This window comes from Canis lupus, chromosome 11 (assembly GCF_048164855.1).
Source record: "Canis lupus baileyi chromosome 11, mCanLup2.hap1, whole genome shotgun sequence".
Taxonomy (NCBI): Eukaryota; Metazoa; Chordata; class Mammalia; order Carnivora; family Canidae; genus Canis; species Canis lupus.
Genome location: NC_132848.1, coordinates 53077642 through 53094356, shown reverse-complemented (window position 1 = coordinate 53094356; position 16715 = coordinate 53077642). Strand labels below are relative to the sequence as shown.

Below are 16715 nucleotides of genomic sequence, written 5' to 3'. Positions count from 1 at the left end.
TGGACATTAAGTAGGGCACATAATGTCATGAGCATTGCATATTACAGAAGACTCATGAATCACTGACCTCTACTTCTGAAACCAATAATACATTATATGTTAATTAATTGAATTTAAATTCTTTTTTTTTTTTAAGATTTATTTATTTATTTATTAGAGACACAGCGAATGAGAGAGAGAAAGAGAGAGAGACAGAGATACAGGCAGAGGGAGAAGCAGGCTCCATGCACGGAGCCTGACGCCGGACTCGATCCCGGGTCTCCAGGATCACACCCCGGGCTGAAGGCGGCACTAAACCGCTAAGCCACCGGGGCTGCCCTGAATTTAAATTCTTAAAAAAAAAACTTTTTTTAATTTACATTGATCTTTTGGTTTGGGAAATGACAGTTTGACTCTGAGTTGCTAAACTCCTTTAAGAATTTGTAATAACTAGCATTCACAACAATAAATTCTTACAAAAGTTTACATAAATCTCTAATGTTTAAAAACATATATAACCATTAAAATAAGGCTACTGTAAATAAACAGAAGGAAAAAGCTCACAATCATGAGAAATACCTTCCTTTTCTTTTTTTTTTACCAATATTAACTTTTTCTGCATAGAAGAATAGCACAATTTAAGCAAGCAATAATGACCATTTGTTTTCGTGGACTACAACAGCTGAGACTATTCCAGAGAGGGCCTAACAATGAAACTGTGTACAGACATCACTCACCAGCCTTCTCTGCCTTTCCTGTGCCCTCACTCTTCACTTAAAATGAAATTACTTACTGATCCAATGTGAACCAATGAGTAGAAAGCCCTTTGAAAATGGAATAGCTACGTTAAAAACAAAACAAACAGAGGCACCTGAGGGTCTCAATCGGTTAAGCAGTCAACTCTTGATTTCAGTTCAGGTCATGATCTTTGTTCATGAGATCGAGCCCCAGGTCAGGCACCAGCATGGAGTCTGCTCAAAATTCTCTCTCTCCCCCTCTCTCTGCCCCTTCCCTGCTTGCATGTTCTCTCCCTCAAATAAACAAATCTTTAAAAATAATAAACAAACAAACAAATAAATAAAATTAAATATCCATCATGTTTGGGATACAACAGCTGCACAAGGAATACTACCGAATGACATATTCTGGGCATTCTGGGTCATTGGCGCTTCCAAATTTGGAAAACTTTAATTAACATTAACTCAGAAGTTTTATACCCAAGCCTCTGCAGAAACAGCATTGGGGGAGGATCTCATTTACCTGGGGAGTCTGTTTGAAGTACATATGGCTATTCGTTCCTCAAAGGTCTCTCAGAATTTCAAGAGCACATGTATTTTGACAAAATTTCTCAAGTGCTTCTAATACATACCTGTTTTTGCCCTCTCTGTTACCACTCTAGAGTACTCTTTCATGTAGGGAACATGTATATGGAAAGGTACTAACATACGATTATGTCAGCTGCCCAACATATGGCACATACAGTCCTAGCCACCTTTACAGGATCCCATTTAATACTCAACAAACTCAGAGAATCATCCCCATGTTGCTGATGAAGAAACTGATGTTGCAAAGCTAAAATGGCAAAGAATTCAAGCCTGGGCTTAACTCCAAAGCCTTCACTCTTCCCTCCACACCATGCTACTTCAGAGTTATTATATGCCTTCTTCCTCCTACCCTTCTACTTTGATTGCCTCAGTCCACACATTTGTTGGTTGCTGCTCTATATACATACAAGATATAAGGATTCAATCACTAGCCCCTACCCTTAAAAAAAAATGCAACTTCTTAATCACAGAATTTTCAAAAGTACCAGATCATCCATCTTAGGGAATGAGAATCATGTCTCACTACAAAAACTATGATGGAAAAAGTTTATTTTTACATGACCAGACAAGAATAGTAAATGGGGCTCATAAAAATAAAAACTAAGAAATACTTGCAGCAAACTTACAACAACTCTAAGGAATGAGTATTTCAATTGCTACTTCACATGAGCTGTTATGCTTCAACACTGTTTCTCATTTTATTTGCCCTACCTTGAGTTAATGGCAACTTAGGATAATTGAAAGATACCAGTAATTTCAACCAGTATGAGATATTCCTTTCACTTTTCTAAGACACTAAATCCAATATGTGCACATTTGCTCCTAACAAATTATTTAAAACTCATTTTCAGGGCACCTGGGTGGCTCAGTGGTTGAGGCCCTGCCTTGGGCTCAGGTTGTGATCCCAGGGTCCTGGGATTGAGTCCCACATCAGGCTCCCCACAGGGAGCCTGCTTTTCCCTCTGCCTATGTCTCTGCCCCTCTCTCTGTGTGTGTGTCTCTCATTAATAAATAAATAAAATCTTTTTTAAAAAAATAAAGCTCACTTTTGTATAAAAATGTCTCTACTTGGATCCCTGGGTGGCTCAGCAGTTTAGCACCTGCCTTTGGCCCAGAGCATGACCCTGGAGTCCTGGGATCAAGTCCCACATCAGGCTCCCTGCATGGAGCCTGCTTCTCCCTCTGCCTGTCTGTCTCTCATGAATAAATAAATAAAATCTTAAAAAAAAAGATGCCTCTATTACGGCCCCTGGGTGGCTCAGTTGGTTGGGCATCTGCCTTTGGCTCAGGTCATGAACACAAGGTCCTGGGATCGAGCCTGTGTCTGGGGCTCCCCACTCAGCTTCTCTCTCTCCTCCCTGCTTGCTATCTCTGTCTCTGTCTCTATCTCTCTCTCTCAAATAAATTTTTAAAAATCTTTTTTAAAAAAAAGTCTCTAATATCACTACATATATTAATAGTAAGTGTCTGCTTCCTTGACCCAATATCCAGGCATAATAACAGAACATTAGGGAATCTGGAGGGGAGGTGTTCTGTTAAAACCCAGATGGCCTGTAGATGTCTGTACCTAGCAGAGAAGGCCTCATTAACTTGCTTTTATTTTGACCTACCTTGTTTTTCTTGCCTCGGGGTTCACTTAGAGCCAATTCATCTTGAAGTAGTTCTACCCTCTTGGCAAGCTGCAGATTTCGAAATGTCAAACTGTCCATTTCCTGTTGGAGCTTTCTCAATGACTGATCCTTCATTTTCAGTTGTTCCTACATCAAAGTGGAAACAGATCATTCCTTATAATTTAGCCTTCAGGTTTCAAATAGTGAAAAGAAATTATTTCTGTTTCACTAAAATATTATCAAACTTCTTGCTTTAGGAAATTCACGTTGTATGTTTATCATGCCAGTTCCCATGTTTTTAGCTCTGTTTTGTGACAAAATCATTTTGGGGGGCCAAACCAGTACATTTAAAAATAAAATTTAAAAAGGAAATATACTGAAGTAACAGTCAGTCATCAACTTAAAGTATCTACAACTCTATACATAATGTTGTTATGTATAGGGGTCTGGCAGTGAGGAGGCACAATGCCCGAGGCCACAATTTTATAAACCTGAACTGGGAAAGAGAACCTCCTACTCACTGCTGATGCTCTTCAGCAAGAATGGGAAGCAATTTATTTGCGCTCATTTTTTTTCAATAAATCCTCCCTGTATCTTAGTCAAAATGAAATCCTTCCTCTACACTTAATTTTACTTTAAACTATCCCGATTTGGGGAACCTGGGTGGCTCGTGGCGTCTGTCTGCCTTTGGCTCAGGTCATGATCTCCAGGGTGCTGGGATCGAGTCCCACATCAGGTTCCCTGCAGGGAACCTGCTTCTCTCTCTCTCTGCCTGTGTCTCTGCCTCTCTGTGTGTGTCTCCGATGAATAAATAAATAAAATCTTTAAAAAATAAATAAATAAAATAAACTATCCTGATTTGTCAAAGATAAAAAGCAATAGTATCCTAACACAGTGATGTCTACAATCTACTGACATTACCAGCATGTTGAGAGCAACCAGAAGGATAGAATAATGTTCCCATTAAGTAGAGAAACATTTTTCTTTTCTATTGTTTTTTAGTAATAATACTTGGGAGTCTGATGGTAAATACAGACCCAGCCCACATCCAAATTATCATGTATTTCAAATTAAAGAAATCCAAATCAACGAATGCTGTCTCCAACAACTCATTGAAGAGGCAAGACCAATATATGAAAGGTCTGTTCTACCAGAAGACATCCCAATCTTCCCATCAAGTAAACCAGCCAATTACCATTCTTACTAGAATTGTAATGACCACTGCAATGAATGGTAAAACAAAGAGTAATTTCTTTACATCCTTAGAATTAATCACCAGCTGACTAATGCTCCAACTCCATTAACCAATCATTAATTTCAGAAGACTGCTATCTCAATCTCTCTGTAAACTCTAGTTCCTGCTATGGAGAGGATGATAATGTTATCTGCTCTCACAGACTTGTGTGAAGACAACTGACAGAGTGGACGTAACGTGCTTGGCACAGTGTCTGACACACAGTAAGAGCTCAATAACTAGAACCTGCTGTCACCATCAACAATGTCCCCACCATCACCAAGGCCACCATCGTAGAGTTAGTCAAATGCAACCAGCCACAGAACACTGTAATATGCCAGAGTGGGCGACTAAGACACACTAGGAAATACCTTTTCCACTAATAGCTTTTAAATATCATTAAGAGAGATAATGATGATTTCTTCAATGATTTAGGCAAGATAATAACTTGACTAACAAATCCTGACTATAAGTAAGCTTATTTTTCATACTTGGGCGCAGAAAGCTTCGAACGTATGGGAACAGTGTTTTGAGCCACCTCAGCCCTGAGTCCATACTACAGCACCTGCTTTGGGGGCACTCTCAAGTCAGAGTTCTCTAGGTAAAGGTCCAACACTAGCTAAATGAAAGGACGTATTTCTGGGTTACCTGAGTGGAATCACCCTAGAAAGATCACTGGTTAGGGACTATTCCAGAAAGAGATAAGAGTAAAGGGAATCCTAATCCCTTTTGTCTAAACAGGGAGCAAGGGAAAGAGTGAGGAATGACAGATGGTATATTTAACGGAAACAGGCCAAGAAGAAATCTATATCCTAGAATTACTTTAGCCAAGTAAAAATATCACTAAGCAGTACTTATGACATGCCTACCAGAATGAGGTAGAAACAAATTTCTTCATCTCCTGTCGTATTTCTCCCTCTGTTAACAAAGATGCTGATGGTAAGATGCATCATTCAAATAGAGTAACCTGATTTACACAGGTTATTACTATTAAATAGCTCAACCCAAAAGTAATCTTAATGACTAAATGATTCACCCTTTCAAATCCATTCATTAGGGGACAACCATCTGCTGAATGCTGGACATATGAACATGACATAGACTCCCTCAGAGTGCTGTCTAGTGATGAAGACAGGGAAGTAGCTCCATTAATCCAGATGAATTTCGCTAAAGAGAGTCTGAGATCTAAGAGAAACAGGAGATAGAGTCAAATAATTCCTTTTTGTAATTTTTAGCTAAGGAAATCAAGGTGCATCACATTCATACCTAAGCAAGAAACAAAGTTAAACACAAAAGACTATACTACCTTCTCCTATCCCTAGTGATTCAGTGTCATAGTTGGGACTTTAAAACAGAAAGCCAGCTGAATTCCTTGCTTTGAGTATCACCAAACACTAACTTAATTATCACAATACAAATACATTGTTTCATACCTTTAAAGCAGCAGAATTCGCCTGTTCATCCACAACACCTTTTTTCAGGACCTGATTCTGGGCTCGAAGCTGAAAACAGAGGAAGCAATAATTAATTTTTAATATAAAGCAATCATTGTAGCAAGGAAATCACTTACCATTATTTCACAGGAATGATTACACTGAGGAACTACCTTCTCACATATATACGAGAATAAAAATATTAGCATGGAAAAGGATAGAGATATCATCATTCTGCCATTTTTCAGATTAGCACAGAGGCTGAGCTGCCCAATGACATAATAATAATCAGCAGCAAAACTGACACTATAGTCCAGGTCTCTTGACTTCCATATGGTACATGGTTCTTTCTATAAAACCAAGTCTCCCCTTTAAACAAAAACTAATACAATATACTAATACTAAATACAATAAAGTAATGTTAAAATGAATAGAAAACTAATATAATAAATAATAGGGTATCGTGTATGCCATTTTCCTTGAAACTCTGGCACACATCCATTTGTAAAGTACATATATAATTGGACTAATTATGAAAGAAGAACTCTACAAAGAATCAAAGTGTAGGGCATTGAACATACCCAGCAGGACACTGTCATCCCCCACAATAGCCTCAGGAATGATAGACTTGCAATAAGGCATCAGCTAAGGCAGTGTGCTCAAGTAACTAAGAAACAGACTAAATCCAGAAGCTGGCAATAGCAGCTAACATTTGAAGGCTCATCCTATACCAGGCACTGTCCTAGGTGCTTTCCTTGTACTGCCTCATTAATCTTCACAACCCTACAAAGTAGGTACTGAAATTGTGTCCATTTTACAGATGAGGAAACGGAGTGAGGTATAGGAAAGTTAAGTGGCAATCCTGAGATTCAGACCTCAACAGATTTGACGGAGTCATAATGCCATTAGACAACATTGGTTACTATTTTCTAAAGCTATGTATAAATGAGAAAAGACATAGGCTGGGGAGGTTGGGGAAGTCTTTGAAGAGGTAGGACACGGGCTTATTTCTTTTTAATTGAGATATAACCTTATTTTAAATAAGGCATACAAATCAAGAATTATACAGCTAAATGAATTTTACATATGTATATATATATTCATCTATCACTTGCAAGGGTTTCAAAAGATAAAATCCACTTCTGTAGGGAGAGGAAAGTTCTCAGCAAGGTTAACACAGACCATGTAAGTATAAACACACAAATCCTATGAAGCCAAAGTGAAAGATGTACAGACTCATATCCTGAAGATTTAGTACAAAGACCATGAAACACCAGGTTCTTCTCTTAGAAACTGAACAAATGGAATGTTTTTATCGGTGAGCTTAAAAGAATCTACTTCTAACTCTGCATAACTCCGATCTGTCTCCCAAGAACAGAAATGACCCTCCCTCTGTGCCAAAAGAATAGGAATACTTAAATACTAACCTTAAATTAAGTATGTGAAATTCAATAGAAAATTTAGCTAAAAATCTAAGAAGAAAAGCAGGAATACTGCAGGATATTCAACAGTCTGATCAAAAGACAGATTAAAAAGATGAGCTTTTTCTATTTTTAGAAAGTTAAAGATACAGCTCACTACCACAACAGAAGGAAGACCCAAATCTTGCTCTGCCATTTAGTAGACAATTTAAACTTGAAAAATTCACTTAACTGTTCTGAGCCTCAGTTATAAGGTCTATATGTATTCACCCATGTACCCTATCTTCCTTCTTCTGACATTGTTGTGAGAACCAGATAAGAAACCTATGTCAAAGCACTTTCTAAATCTTAAAATGCCTCAAGAATGGTAACAGTTCTCTTAGACTAGAATCAAAGGGATAACAGATAACATTATAGCTTGCCTGGTATAAGGCATTGTGCTAAATCATATAAAGGAGAAGGAGAAGTGAAGGAAGTGGTTTGACAAAGAGCTTACAATTTAAAAGGGACAATACAAGATAACTAGAAGTACTTACTACTATTTAAATTCCCTGCAGCAAGGGTTGCAAACTAAGGTCCATGGGCCATACTGGCCTGCTACCTAATTTTTAAAAAAATTGCTTAAAGATTTATTTACTTGAGGGAGTGTGTGCAAGGAGGGGAGGGGCAGAGGGAGAGGAATAGTCTCAAGCAGACACTATGCTGAGCATGGAGCCCTCATGGGGCTTGATCTCACAACCCTGGGATCACAACCTGACCTGAGCAAAAACCAAGTCAGTACCACCTAGGCACCCCCAGTAATTTAAAGTTGTACTAGAACAGAACCACACTCCTTTCCGCATTGTCTACGGTTGCTTTTGAGCTACAATTATAGAGACAAGTAGTTGCGAGAGAAAACGTACAGTCCTAAGCCTGAAATATTTACTCATAGTCTCTTTCCAGAAAAAGTTTGAACACCTCTGCTCTACAAGTTCAGAAAAAAGAAGTACCACTTTTTAATACTGATTTCCATCACGTGGTATTTTCTTTTGGAGCAGGATCAACATACTCATGGATAATGTGCTACATTAGGTAACAGAATTCAATAAATATTTTCAAACCCACATAGCCAGAAGACAGCAATATGACGTCGGGCTTTAGGTTTCATTTCATGCCCCTGCCCTAACTTTCACCTATGGTCTCTTACACATATTCTTTCTGGGATATTTAGAAGATCCTAATGACTGTTTCCAGACCTAGGGATGAAGCCTGAAATTTGCTGAACTGATGGTCTTCTATAGGACCAGAACCGTGACAATTTAAAAAAAAGAACCTCGACTTTCATTTCTAAGAAACATTTAAAAGCTACTTAAAGCAAACTGAACAGTATACTTTGTTAAAAAGCAAAACAGAGGCAGCCCGGGTGGCTCAGTCGTTTAGCACCACCTTCAGCCCAGGGTGTGATCCTGGGGACCTGGGATCGAGTACCATGTCGGGCTCCCTGCATGGAGCCTGCTTCTCCCTCTGCCTGTGTCTCTGCCTCTCTCTCTCTCTCTCTCTCTCTCTCATGAATAAATAATAAAAAATAAAATAAATTAAAATTTAAAAAAGCAAAACAAAACTTTCTTAAAGATTTTATTTTTAAGTAATCTCTATACCCGACATGGGGCTCAAACTCACAACCCCAAGCCAAGATCAAGAGTTCCACGGTTCACTGACCGATCCAGCCAGGCAGCTCACAAGACAAAATTCTGAAATTACTGCTGTATAGATTTTAATCTGATTACAACAGAAAATGATTTGGATATTCCTTTGGAAAATATTGTTGTCTAAACAACAATATGGTTTCAATAAAACTGCTTGGCAGAAAATGATCTGGATATTCCTTTGGATAATACTGTTTTCTAAGCAAAAACATGGTTTCAATAAAACTGCTTGGCAGAAAATGCAGCCCCTTTAGAAAGACCTACCTAACTACCTACTATTTATTAAGGTAGAAAAGGATGACAGGGGATCCCTGGGTGGCTCAGCGGTTTGGCGCCTGCCTTTGGCCCAGGGCACAATCCTGGAGTCCCAGGATCGAGTCCCAGGATCGAGTCCTGCGTGGGGCTCCCGGCATGGAGCCTGCTTCTCCCTCTGCCTGTGTCTCTGCCTCTCTGCCTCTCTCTCTCTCTCTCATAAATAAATAAATAAATCTTTTTAAAAAAAGGATGACAATCATAAGCTCAGCACATACCACTGCCCTGTTAATTACACTTCACAGCATCTGGAGTTTTCCTGCATTTCAACATCACTACGGACACAGTTGTGCATTAGTGAACCAAAAGCTTGTCAAATGGTCAGTCTGGTCTTTTAGAATCCATCTTTCTCCTCACCAGCATTTCACCACAGTGGGGAAACAAATGGGACACTGTCTTAGTCTTTTAGAAATAGGTACAAGATCACCAGATGCTCACTAATGCCTCCAGGAGATACAAACAGAGGCTCCAATGAATGCATGTGGGCGTAACCAGGAAACACCTGCCCTGAAGTCTCCAATGGGTCAAACTCTCCCGAAAATGATAGCCTACTTTCAAGCAGCTGTCCACCAAGCTCTTCTGTTCCATCCAGCAGAGGAACAGCACCTCTGCATCCCAACTCTGAAACCCTTACCTTTTTAAACGTCCTTTTTCATAGTCTAGTAATCTTCTGATCGGCATTACCGTTCTTTCAAAAGCACAGGCCTTTCTCATTTTGACCAGCCAATCCCAGATGTTCTTCAAGGAACTTACTTCCTACACCTGGACCTATTTGGTCAATAAGTGTTTCCTAACCACCCAGTATGGTCCGCAGGGGGCTTGCCCCTCTGTTCTTAGCTGGTAAAAAGACATCTCTTATTAAACCATTCTGCTTTAACTTTACTTTTTAGAGTAGTAGATTTTACATTTACTAATTTAGGTTTGACTTCTGTACTCACCTCCCATCTGCCAATTAAACTGCAGCTCATGGTAAAGACTACAGCCTACTTCCCTGTATCTCCTGCCTATAGTGAAAGATCAAAGCCATGGATAGAGAAGGCACTCAATAAATTTTTAGTTAACCAAATTAAATACTGTATATAAGAGGCGTTTGAAGGTAATGTATTATACAACTATAAAGCTTCATCACTCTAACAGTTCCTCTCTGACCTCTTCCCGATGTTTCCTACCTCAGTAACAGAATAACTCCAGCCACCACCACCTGGCACTAGAGAGGGTACAGGTAATTTATCGCCTCCCAGGGGGAGGAACAAGCAAGTAGGTAGAGAGAAAGACCAAGTGGTTTTCCCAGGAAGGAATTTTAGAGATCATCCAGGCCAGAGATTCTGAAGCTGGGGTCTGAAGATGACTTCAGTATTTGAAAGCTTCAAATCAGGGTTTGGGTGAGGCTTAGGGATGGGCTTGGGGTTGTATGTTGCACACACTACTTTGTAATGAAGACAAGCTTATATGTTTAATAGTTTGTTTTTTGGGGTCGTAAAATTTATAAAATGCCAAAATGTCCATTATAGGAAATAGGTAAGAGTGGTTCTAACATAGAAAATCGTTGGGGATTAGGTGAGGAAATGTGTATATGTGATTCATCTCTCTTTCCTCACAGTTTGTGACTGAAGGTAGTAAATCCCTAATCTTGGGCCAGTTATCCTATCATGGATTGTCAAAGTGGCTGGAGAAATCATAGTTGACTTACCACCACTCTCTCTCTGTCCCTAGAGAAAGAGCTGTGTGATAAGCCTGACTATTTCAGAATCAGAGTTATGTAGAGCAGTCTGCAGAGTGGTCTTTATTTAGCAATTTAGGCTCAGGGCTTTGGGGATTCTTCGTGTCCAATAGGACCACATTGTTCAAACCATTTGGAGAAATACCTATAGGCTCTGCAGTACCAGGTAGTAGTGGCTGGAGTTACTCTGTCTCTGAGGCAGGAAAAAAACCTTCTTCTCTCAGACCTCAAATGGAAGCCCTTTCTCCTGCTCCAGCTCCTAAGCAGGGAAACTCATTAGGACAACACCCTACCTCCAACCCCTGCAATCTAGCTGCCTCACTAGTGACTGGATGAGTAGAGTAGCTGGATTAAAGAGGAAGAGTAGGACACCCTTGGCTTTTCTAAGGCCTAACTATTCAAAGTGTAGTCTGTGTACAGCTGCAACAGCATCACGTGGGAGCAGACTCTCAGGCCCCACCTCAGACCTACTGAACCAGAATCTATGTTCAATCAAGTTTCAGGGGAGTCAAAGGGACATTTTGTGTCTGTGATGCACTGGTCTAGGGACTAAGCTAGCACTTTCTAACAAGGTAGCCAAAAGCTATCATGTGCCTATTTAAATTTATATTAAATCTAACATTCTGTTCCCTAGTTGCCCTGGCCATATTGGAAGTGCTCAATAGTATCACACAGCTAGTGGTTACCCTACCGGACAGCATAGATACAGAACATTTTCATTCTCATGGAAAGTTTCATTGGATAACACTGAACACAATGCTGTTTTCCAATCAAACTTTAGTAACAAACCCTATGCATTTGAGGGAAAAAAAAAAGGCTGATACTAGATTTTAATCCAAATGATACTCATTTTTAATTCAGCTTCTAAGTCAATTTCTCATACAGGAAGGGGCAATTAACCAGGTTCCACCAAGCTCCACTATCTAAAAAGCAAACATAGCATATCTAAACTGCCCCTTCACCAATATGAATAGCTATCTCCTAAGAGCATAAATCTGAAAAGCTCCCAAAGGCAACCTCCTTCATAACTATAAGAAGCATCAATTGCAAAGTAACTGTTAAGAGAAACACTGGATGTCTGACTTTCCCACTAGCTTTTACTGCCTGAAAAAGAGCTTTAAAAAGATTACCTGAGCCAAAGTTAATATGCTGATACCAGACCTTGAGCAATGGTTCTCAAATTTTGGTGTGCATCTAAATCATTACAGAGGTGTGTTACACAACAGATCGCTGGGTCTGAACACCAGTTTCAGATTCAGTAAGTCCCAGGTGGACTAAGAATTTATATTTCTAACTCATTCCCAGATGCTGATGATGCTGACCCAGGGGCCACACTTTGAGAACCATTGACCCAGAGTAACACAAACATTGAGAAAACAGTTAGAACTTGAAACATGCTTACACACATAACATGATGCCAGGCAGGGGTGCAGTAACTCATGCAAAGAAACCAAGCTAGGAAACCAAATAGGGCCAGGACTCAGTGCCCTCAGCCTCTCCTCCCTATGAGATATACCAGACCATAAGAACCAGACCAGGCTGTTGAAGAGACACCATATAAGAAACAATCTTTTGATTCTTAATCTATGGTGCAGTAACTGAAGTCTCGACTGGTTTCCCTCACATCTCAAAGAAGTAGTATGCACCGCTTATCAATTAACTTCATAAACTTCTGAAAACCAACTGCATACACTTTTCTCCTCCCCGAGAACTTGATTAAACCTGAAGTTTCAAAAGCCTCCAATGATCTCCTAATTGCCCAAACTACTAAGGTCTTAACCTCTCCTTTTACTGGCCTTTCCAAAACATTTTACATTTTAGCAGTATGTATGCCTCAGAAATTGTCATCTGCTTTGACCTCTCATGGTCCATCTTTCATCTAACTAAACTTTCAGTCTCTTAAATTAAATGGGAGCTCCTCAGACCTTTTTTTTTCCTTCTCAGGAAGAAAGAATATTATGACCACAGTTCTTAAGCAAAAAATGGGCTCCCTGGAAAACAGGCTGAGCTCTGCATTATATCAGAACAAGGAAATCCTGCAAATGTCTTTGGTTTAGAGATCATGCTTGTTGCTGTCTTTATATGCAGCCTCCTTCTACTGTTGATGAGGAAATCTTGGGTCTTTGTATGCTAAATAAGGAAAAACGCCTAGCTGGATTTCAACATTAGTCCATAATTTCTGCACCAGGGAAGGTAATGCAAAGGTACAGTGCCCCTTCCTCAAGGCTCAAGGCTAAAGGTAGCATAGATCTTATCTACAAATTGCTTGGCACTAGAATTGACAGAGAAGAAAAAGCACACGAAATCTTTTGACCAATCTGTTCTCTTATGTTCTGAAATTTCCATCCAATTGTAATTAAAAGGATGAAAAATGATCTAGCCCAATCTCAGAGATAAATAACCTCCAGTCTGGCAGACCGCCTACAATCTACTTAGCATCTCCTCCTTTCTTCATACCCTTCCCACAGGTGTTCCCCAAAGAGTCTACCTAAAGTGTTCCACCCTGATTAACTCTTGAAGTTCAACTACTTGTCTTTACAGGCATTCTTCCAAAAGCTCTAGCCTTTGTCCTGACTTTTAGCCAGTCCATCTCCACTAGAAATTTTTAGTAGTTACCCCAACAACACCTCAAGCTACTATGTGAACAAGATAATTTTAATGTGCCTCCCAACCTTAAAATTCTATAATTGCATCTAACCTTTACTATACCCCTTTGCTCTAAATTGGCTCACCTTCCTGACAGTGGGATCTATCAGTGGCAGTCATGTCTCTTCATCTCAGAACTGCAGGGTCAACTCTTCAGTCTCCCCTCACTCACCTCATCCCACAGGATGAGTAAGACACAAGGATGAGTGCCTCATATACCATATATTTCATAAGTTTACTGCTACATACAAAGCGGGCACTCAAAAAAGAGGTAACTAGGGCCAGGGCGCCTGGGTGGCTCAGTTGGTTAAGTATCTGCCTTCAGTTCTGGTCATGATCCTGCGGTCCTGGGATCAAGCCCCACATTGGGCTCCCTTTCAGTAGGGAGTCTGCTTCTCCCTCTCCCTCCTCCCTGCCGCCCAGCTCTTGCTCTCTCACTCTCTCCCATAAATGAAATCTTTAAAAATAAATTGAAAAATAAGAGGTAAGTAAAAATGTACTTTAACCATAAGTCCTAAATCTAGGCCCTCCTCTCCATCTTAACAGTCACTAATCTGATTTAGCCCTGTATTACACTCCCCAAAACTATTCCAACAGCCCACAGTCTGGTCTTCTTTTCACCAGTCTTTCCCTATTTCAATCCATCCTCCACATAGTTACCAGTTCCCCTCCTAAAAGTAATGTCATTATCCTGCTTAAAAACCTTTGACATCTATTATTCAAAACAGAAAGTTGAGACTTATTTGACATCCACAACCCTTTGTGATGATCAGGTCCAAACCAGATTTCACCACTCTCACCTTAACGTGCTTTTCACGTCTGCAAACAAGACCTGTTCTCTTTGCCCGGGATGCTACCAACTCTCCCACTTCCCTATTTCCCAGACTGAGTAACTTCTCTACTCTTACCCTCCACCTCTTCCGGGCTCTCACTGACCTAACACTTGTCATACTGTATCATGATTATGTACAATGTCTGAACATTCTATTAAAAGATTCTCCTTAAACTGGAACTCCGCCTCACTCCATCGACCCTGGCACCGTTCACAGGAGGCACGTCATAAAGGTCTGTTGAAAGAAAAAGCATATATACCCCAAAAATAAAACCTTTCAAGGTTTTTAATACTTTTGGAAGGCAATATAATTATTTCAGCAATGCAGTCCACCGGTTAAAACATTTTTAGAGCTCTCTTTGGCCATCCAGATTGCCTTCTGAGATTGTTTACACTCTGAAGAAGAAAATCAGTCCCCTTACTTTATACCATACAACATTTTCACCGAAAATAGTAGAGCCGACTCTGGGTATTGCCATTCTCCACCAACCCTCCTCCATCATATGGATTTGTTCCAAACAAATTCTGACCCTTCAAGCCAGAAAATATTTGTTCAAAGGCTGAAAACTTGCCATCACTGACGGTTGTGCTACAGGCACAATTTGAAACGTAAATGCAAAAAGTTTTGCCAATAGCAGCACCGGGGGAGTAAGTATAGTATCTCAAAAGGCTCCCTTTTGATGGTGAAAGGACCTCTTAGGTGTGTATGTTTAGGCAAAGGTTTTATGTTTCAAACAACAGTTCATTTCACCTTGCTGAATGTGTGTTAAGTGAAACCCGGGGGCGGGGGGGATGTGCGTCTGTTTCTCCAAATTGTAAAAAGGGGGGAGGGGGGCTAAGTCTTCGCAAGGCCCCCGTGAGGATTGCTGAACCAATTCCTGAAGATGCGAGATTCTTTTAGAACTTCATTAGAATATTCTTAAGGCAGCAACCCCTCAGAAGCAGCACCGCCCTTTTCCAAGGGAAGGGTTCCATCATTTAAAGGCGGATGCCACAAATACGGCAAAGGGGCAGGTCCCTATTTTGCCTAATTCACCATGTACTGAACACCTGGGTGTTCTGCCCCAATCCAGGTGGCCGAGGAAGAAGAGCGAGAAAAGGACACAGCCCTAGCACTCAGCCTTCCAGGAGCATCTCCAGACGAGCCCCTGCCAGCGCACTGAGCGCACCCGAAACCACCCAGCCCCAGCGAAACCGTGCACACGAATGGCTCTCCCTGCCCTCCCAAATAGACTGGGGACACGTAAGCCTCTTTATCTCATCTCATCCAGGGAGAAGGAAGAAAGCTCGGTCTTTCTCATCACTGGGTTAGGAATACTGAGGAAGCAGCAGGGGAGGGGCTGGTCCTCACCCTTCCCTTCCCCTCCCGACCAGCACCAGAGGCAGGATCCAGGGCTCGGACACCCCCGTCCCGAGCCCGCTACTTGAGCGAGAGGGAGGAACCGAACTCCTGCTCCTTCCCGCAGAAACGCACAGGGACCCAGACGCGGCCCGGCCCCATCTCCTGGGAGCTGCAGGTGGAGGCACGGTAATGGTGGACGGAGAAGGCAGAGAGGAGCGGCACGCTCGCGGACCCCCATCGCCGTTCCCCTGCGTCCCGACGAGCAGCTTGCACGGCACCCCGAGGCCGCAGGGCCGGGGACCCCCTACTCCCCGCCCACGATGGGTACCTTCGAGTACTCCTGAGCCAGCTTCTGGTACTTCCCCTGCAACTCTGCCGAGGCCATGGCCTCCCCCGCCCCGTCCGGGCCCGGCTGCCCGGGCCGCCGAGCCCCGCCCCCCGCCCCCAGCCCCAGACACGCGCCCGGGTTGGGCTCCGCCAGCGCCTGCCCGCTCGGCCACCACCGCCGCGCCTCCTCCTCCTCCACTTCCGGGTTCGCCCGGCGGGAGGAAGGCGGAGTGGGGCCGGGGGCGGAGCCACCGCCGGGGGCGGGGCTGCGTCTGGACGTCACCGCCCCGCCCCCGGCGCCGGCGCCGCAGCACGTGCGTGCGCAGCCTCGCTGGAGCGCCGCGGCTCTGCCGCTGCCGCCGGGGGCGCCATCTTGACGCATGGCCCAAGATGGCGACGTAGGATGGGGAAGGAGGGAGTCAAGAAAGGGAGAGCGTGATGAGAGCCCACAGGAGGGGCGGGGGGTGGGGGAACCGAGGAGAGGGGCGGTGGTTGCGAAGAGCCGAGGACCGGAAGGAGAAACCTTCGGAGCGCAGCAGGAATTCTGGCGGCTCGTCTCTCCGCCTCCCCCTGCTGGTTCCCATGGCAACCGTGTGGCGTTGGATGGTTAGAGCTTCAGAATGTTCACGGGGAGAGAGACCATTATCTTCCTCTGTCTCGTTATCGCGATGTGGGAGCACCAGACAGGCCCTGCATTGTAAACTCGGACCTCCCCCAGGTTTATAACGCTCGCTGCTGCCACCGTCCCCTGCGCCAGACCCTGCAAACCGTTGCCTTAGGTTTTGACATTCAAGCTCCTTTGTGTCCATCTCCGCCCGCTCCATCCACACCCCCTGCCCCCAGACACAC

General features: G+C 42.4%; 1 protein-coding gene across 1 annotated transcript in view; it reads right to left on the bottom strand.

The window, feature by feature from the left end:
- Positions 1–16015, bottom strand: part of PPP1R21 (protein phosphatase 1 regulatory subunit 21) — a 65093-nt gene extending 49078 nt beyond the window's left edge. Inside the window, exons 1-3 of the mRNA XM_072768286.1 lie at positions 15868–16015; positions 5582–5650; positions 2915–3061 (exon numbers count right to left, since the gene is read on the bottom strand). Of these exons, the coding sequence (XP_072624387.1) occupies positions 2915–3061; positions 5582–5650; positions 15868–15924 (273 nt within the window). The 5' untranslated portion in view covers positions 15925–16015. The remainder of the gene's footprint in view (positions 1–2914; positions 3062–5581; positions 5651–15867) is intronic.
- Positions 16016–16715: the final 700 nt, after the last annotated feature.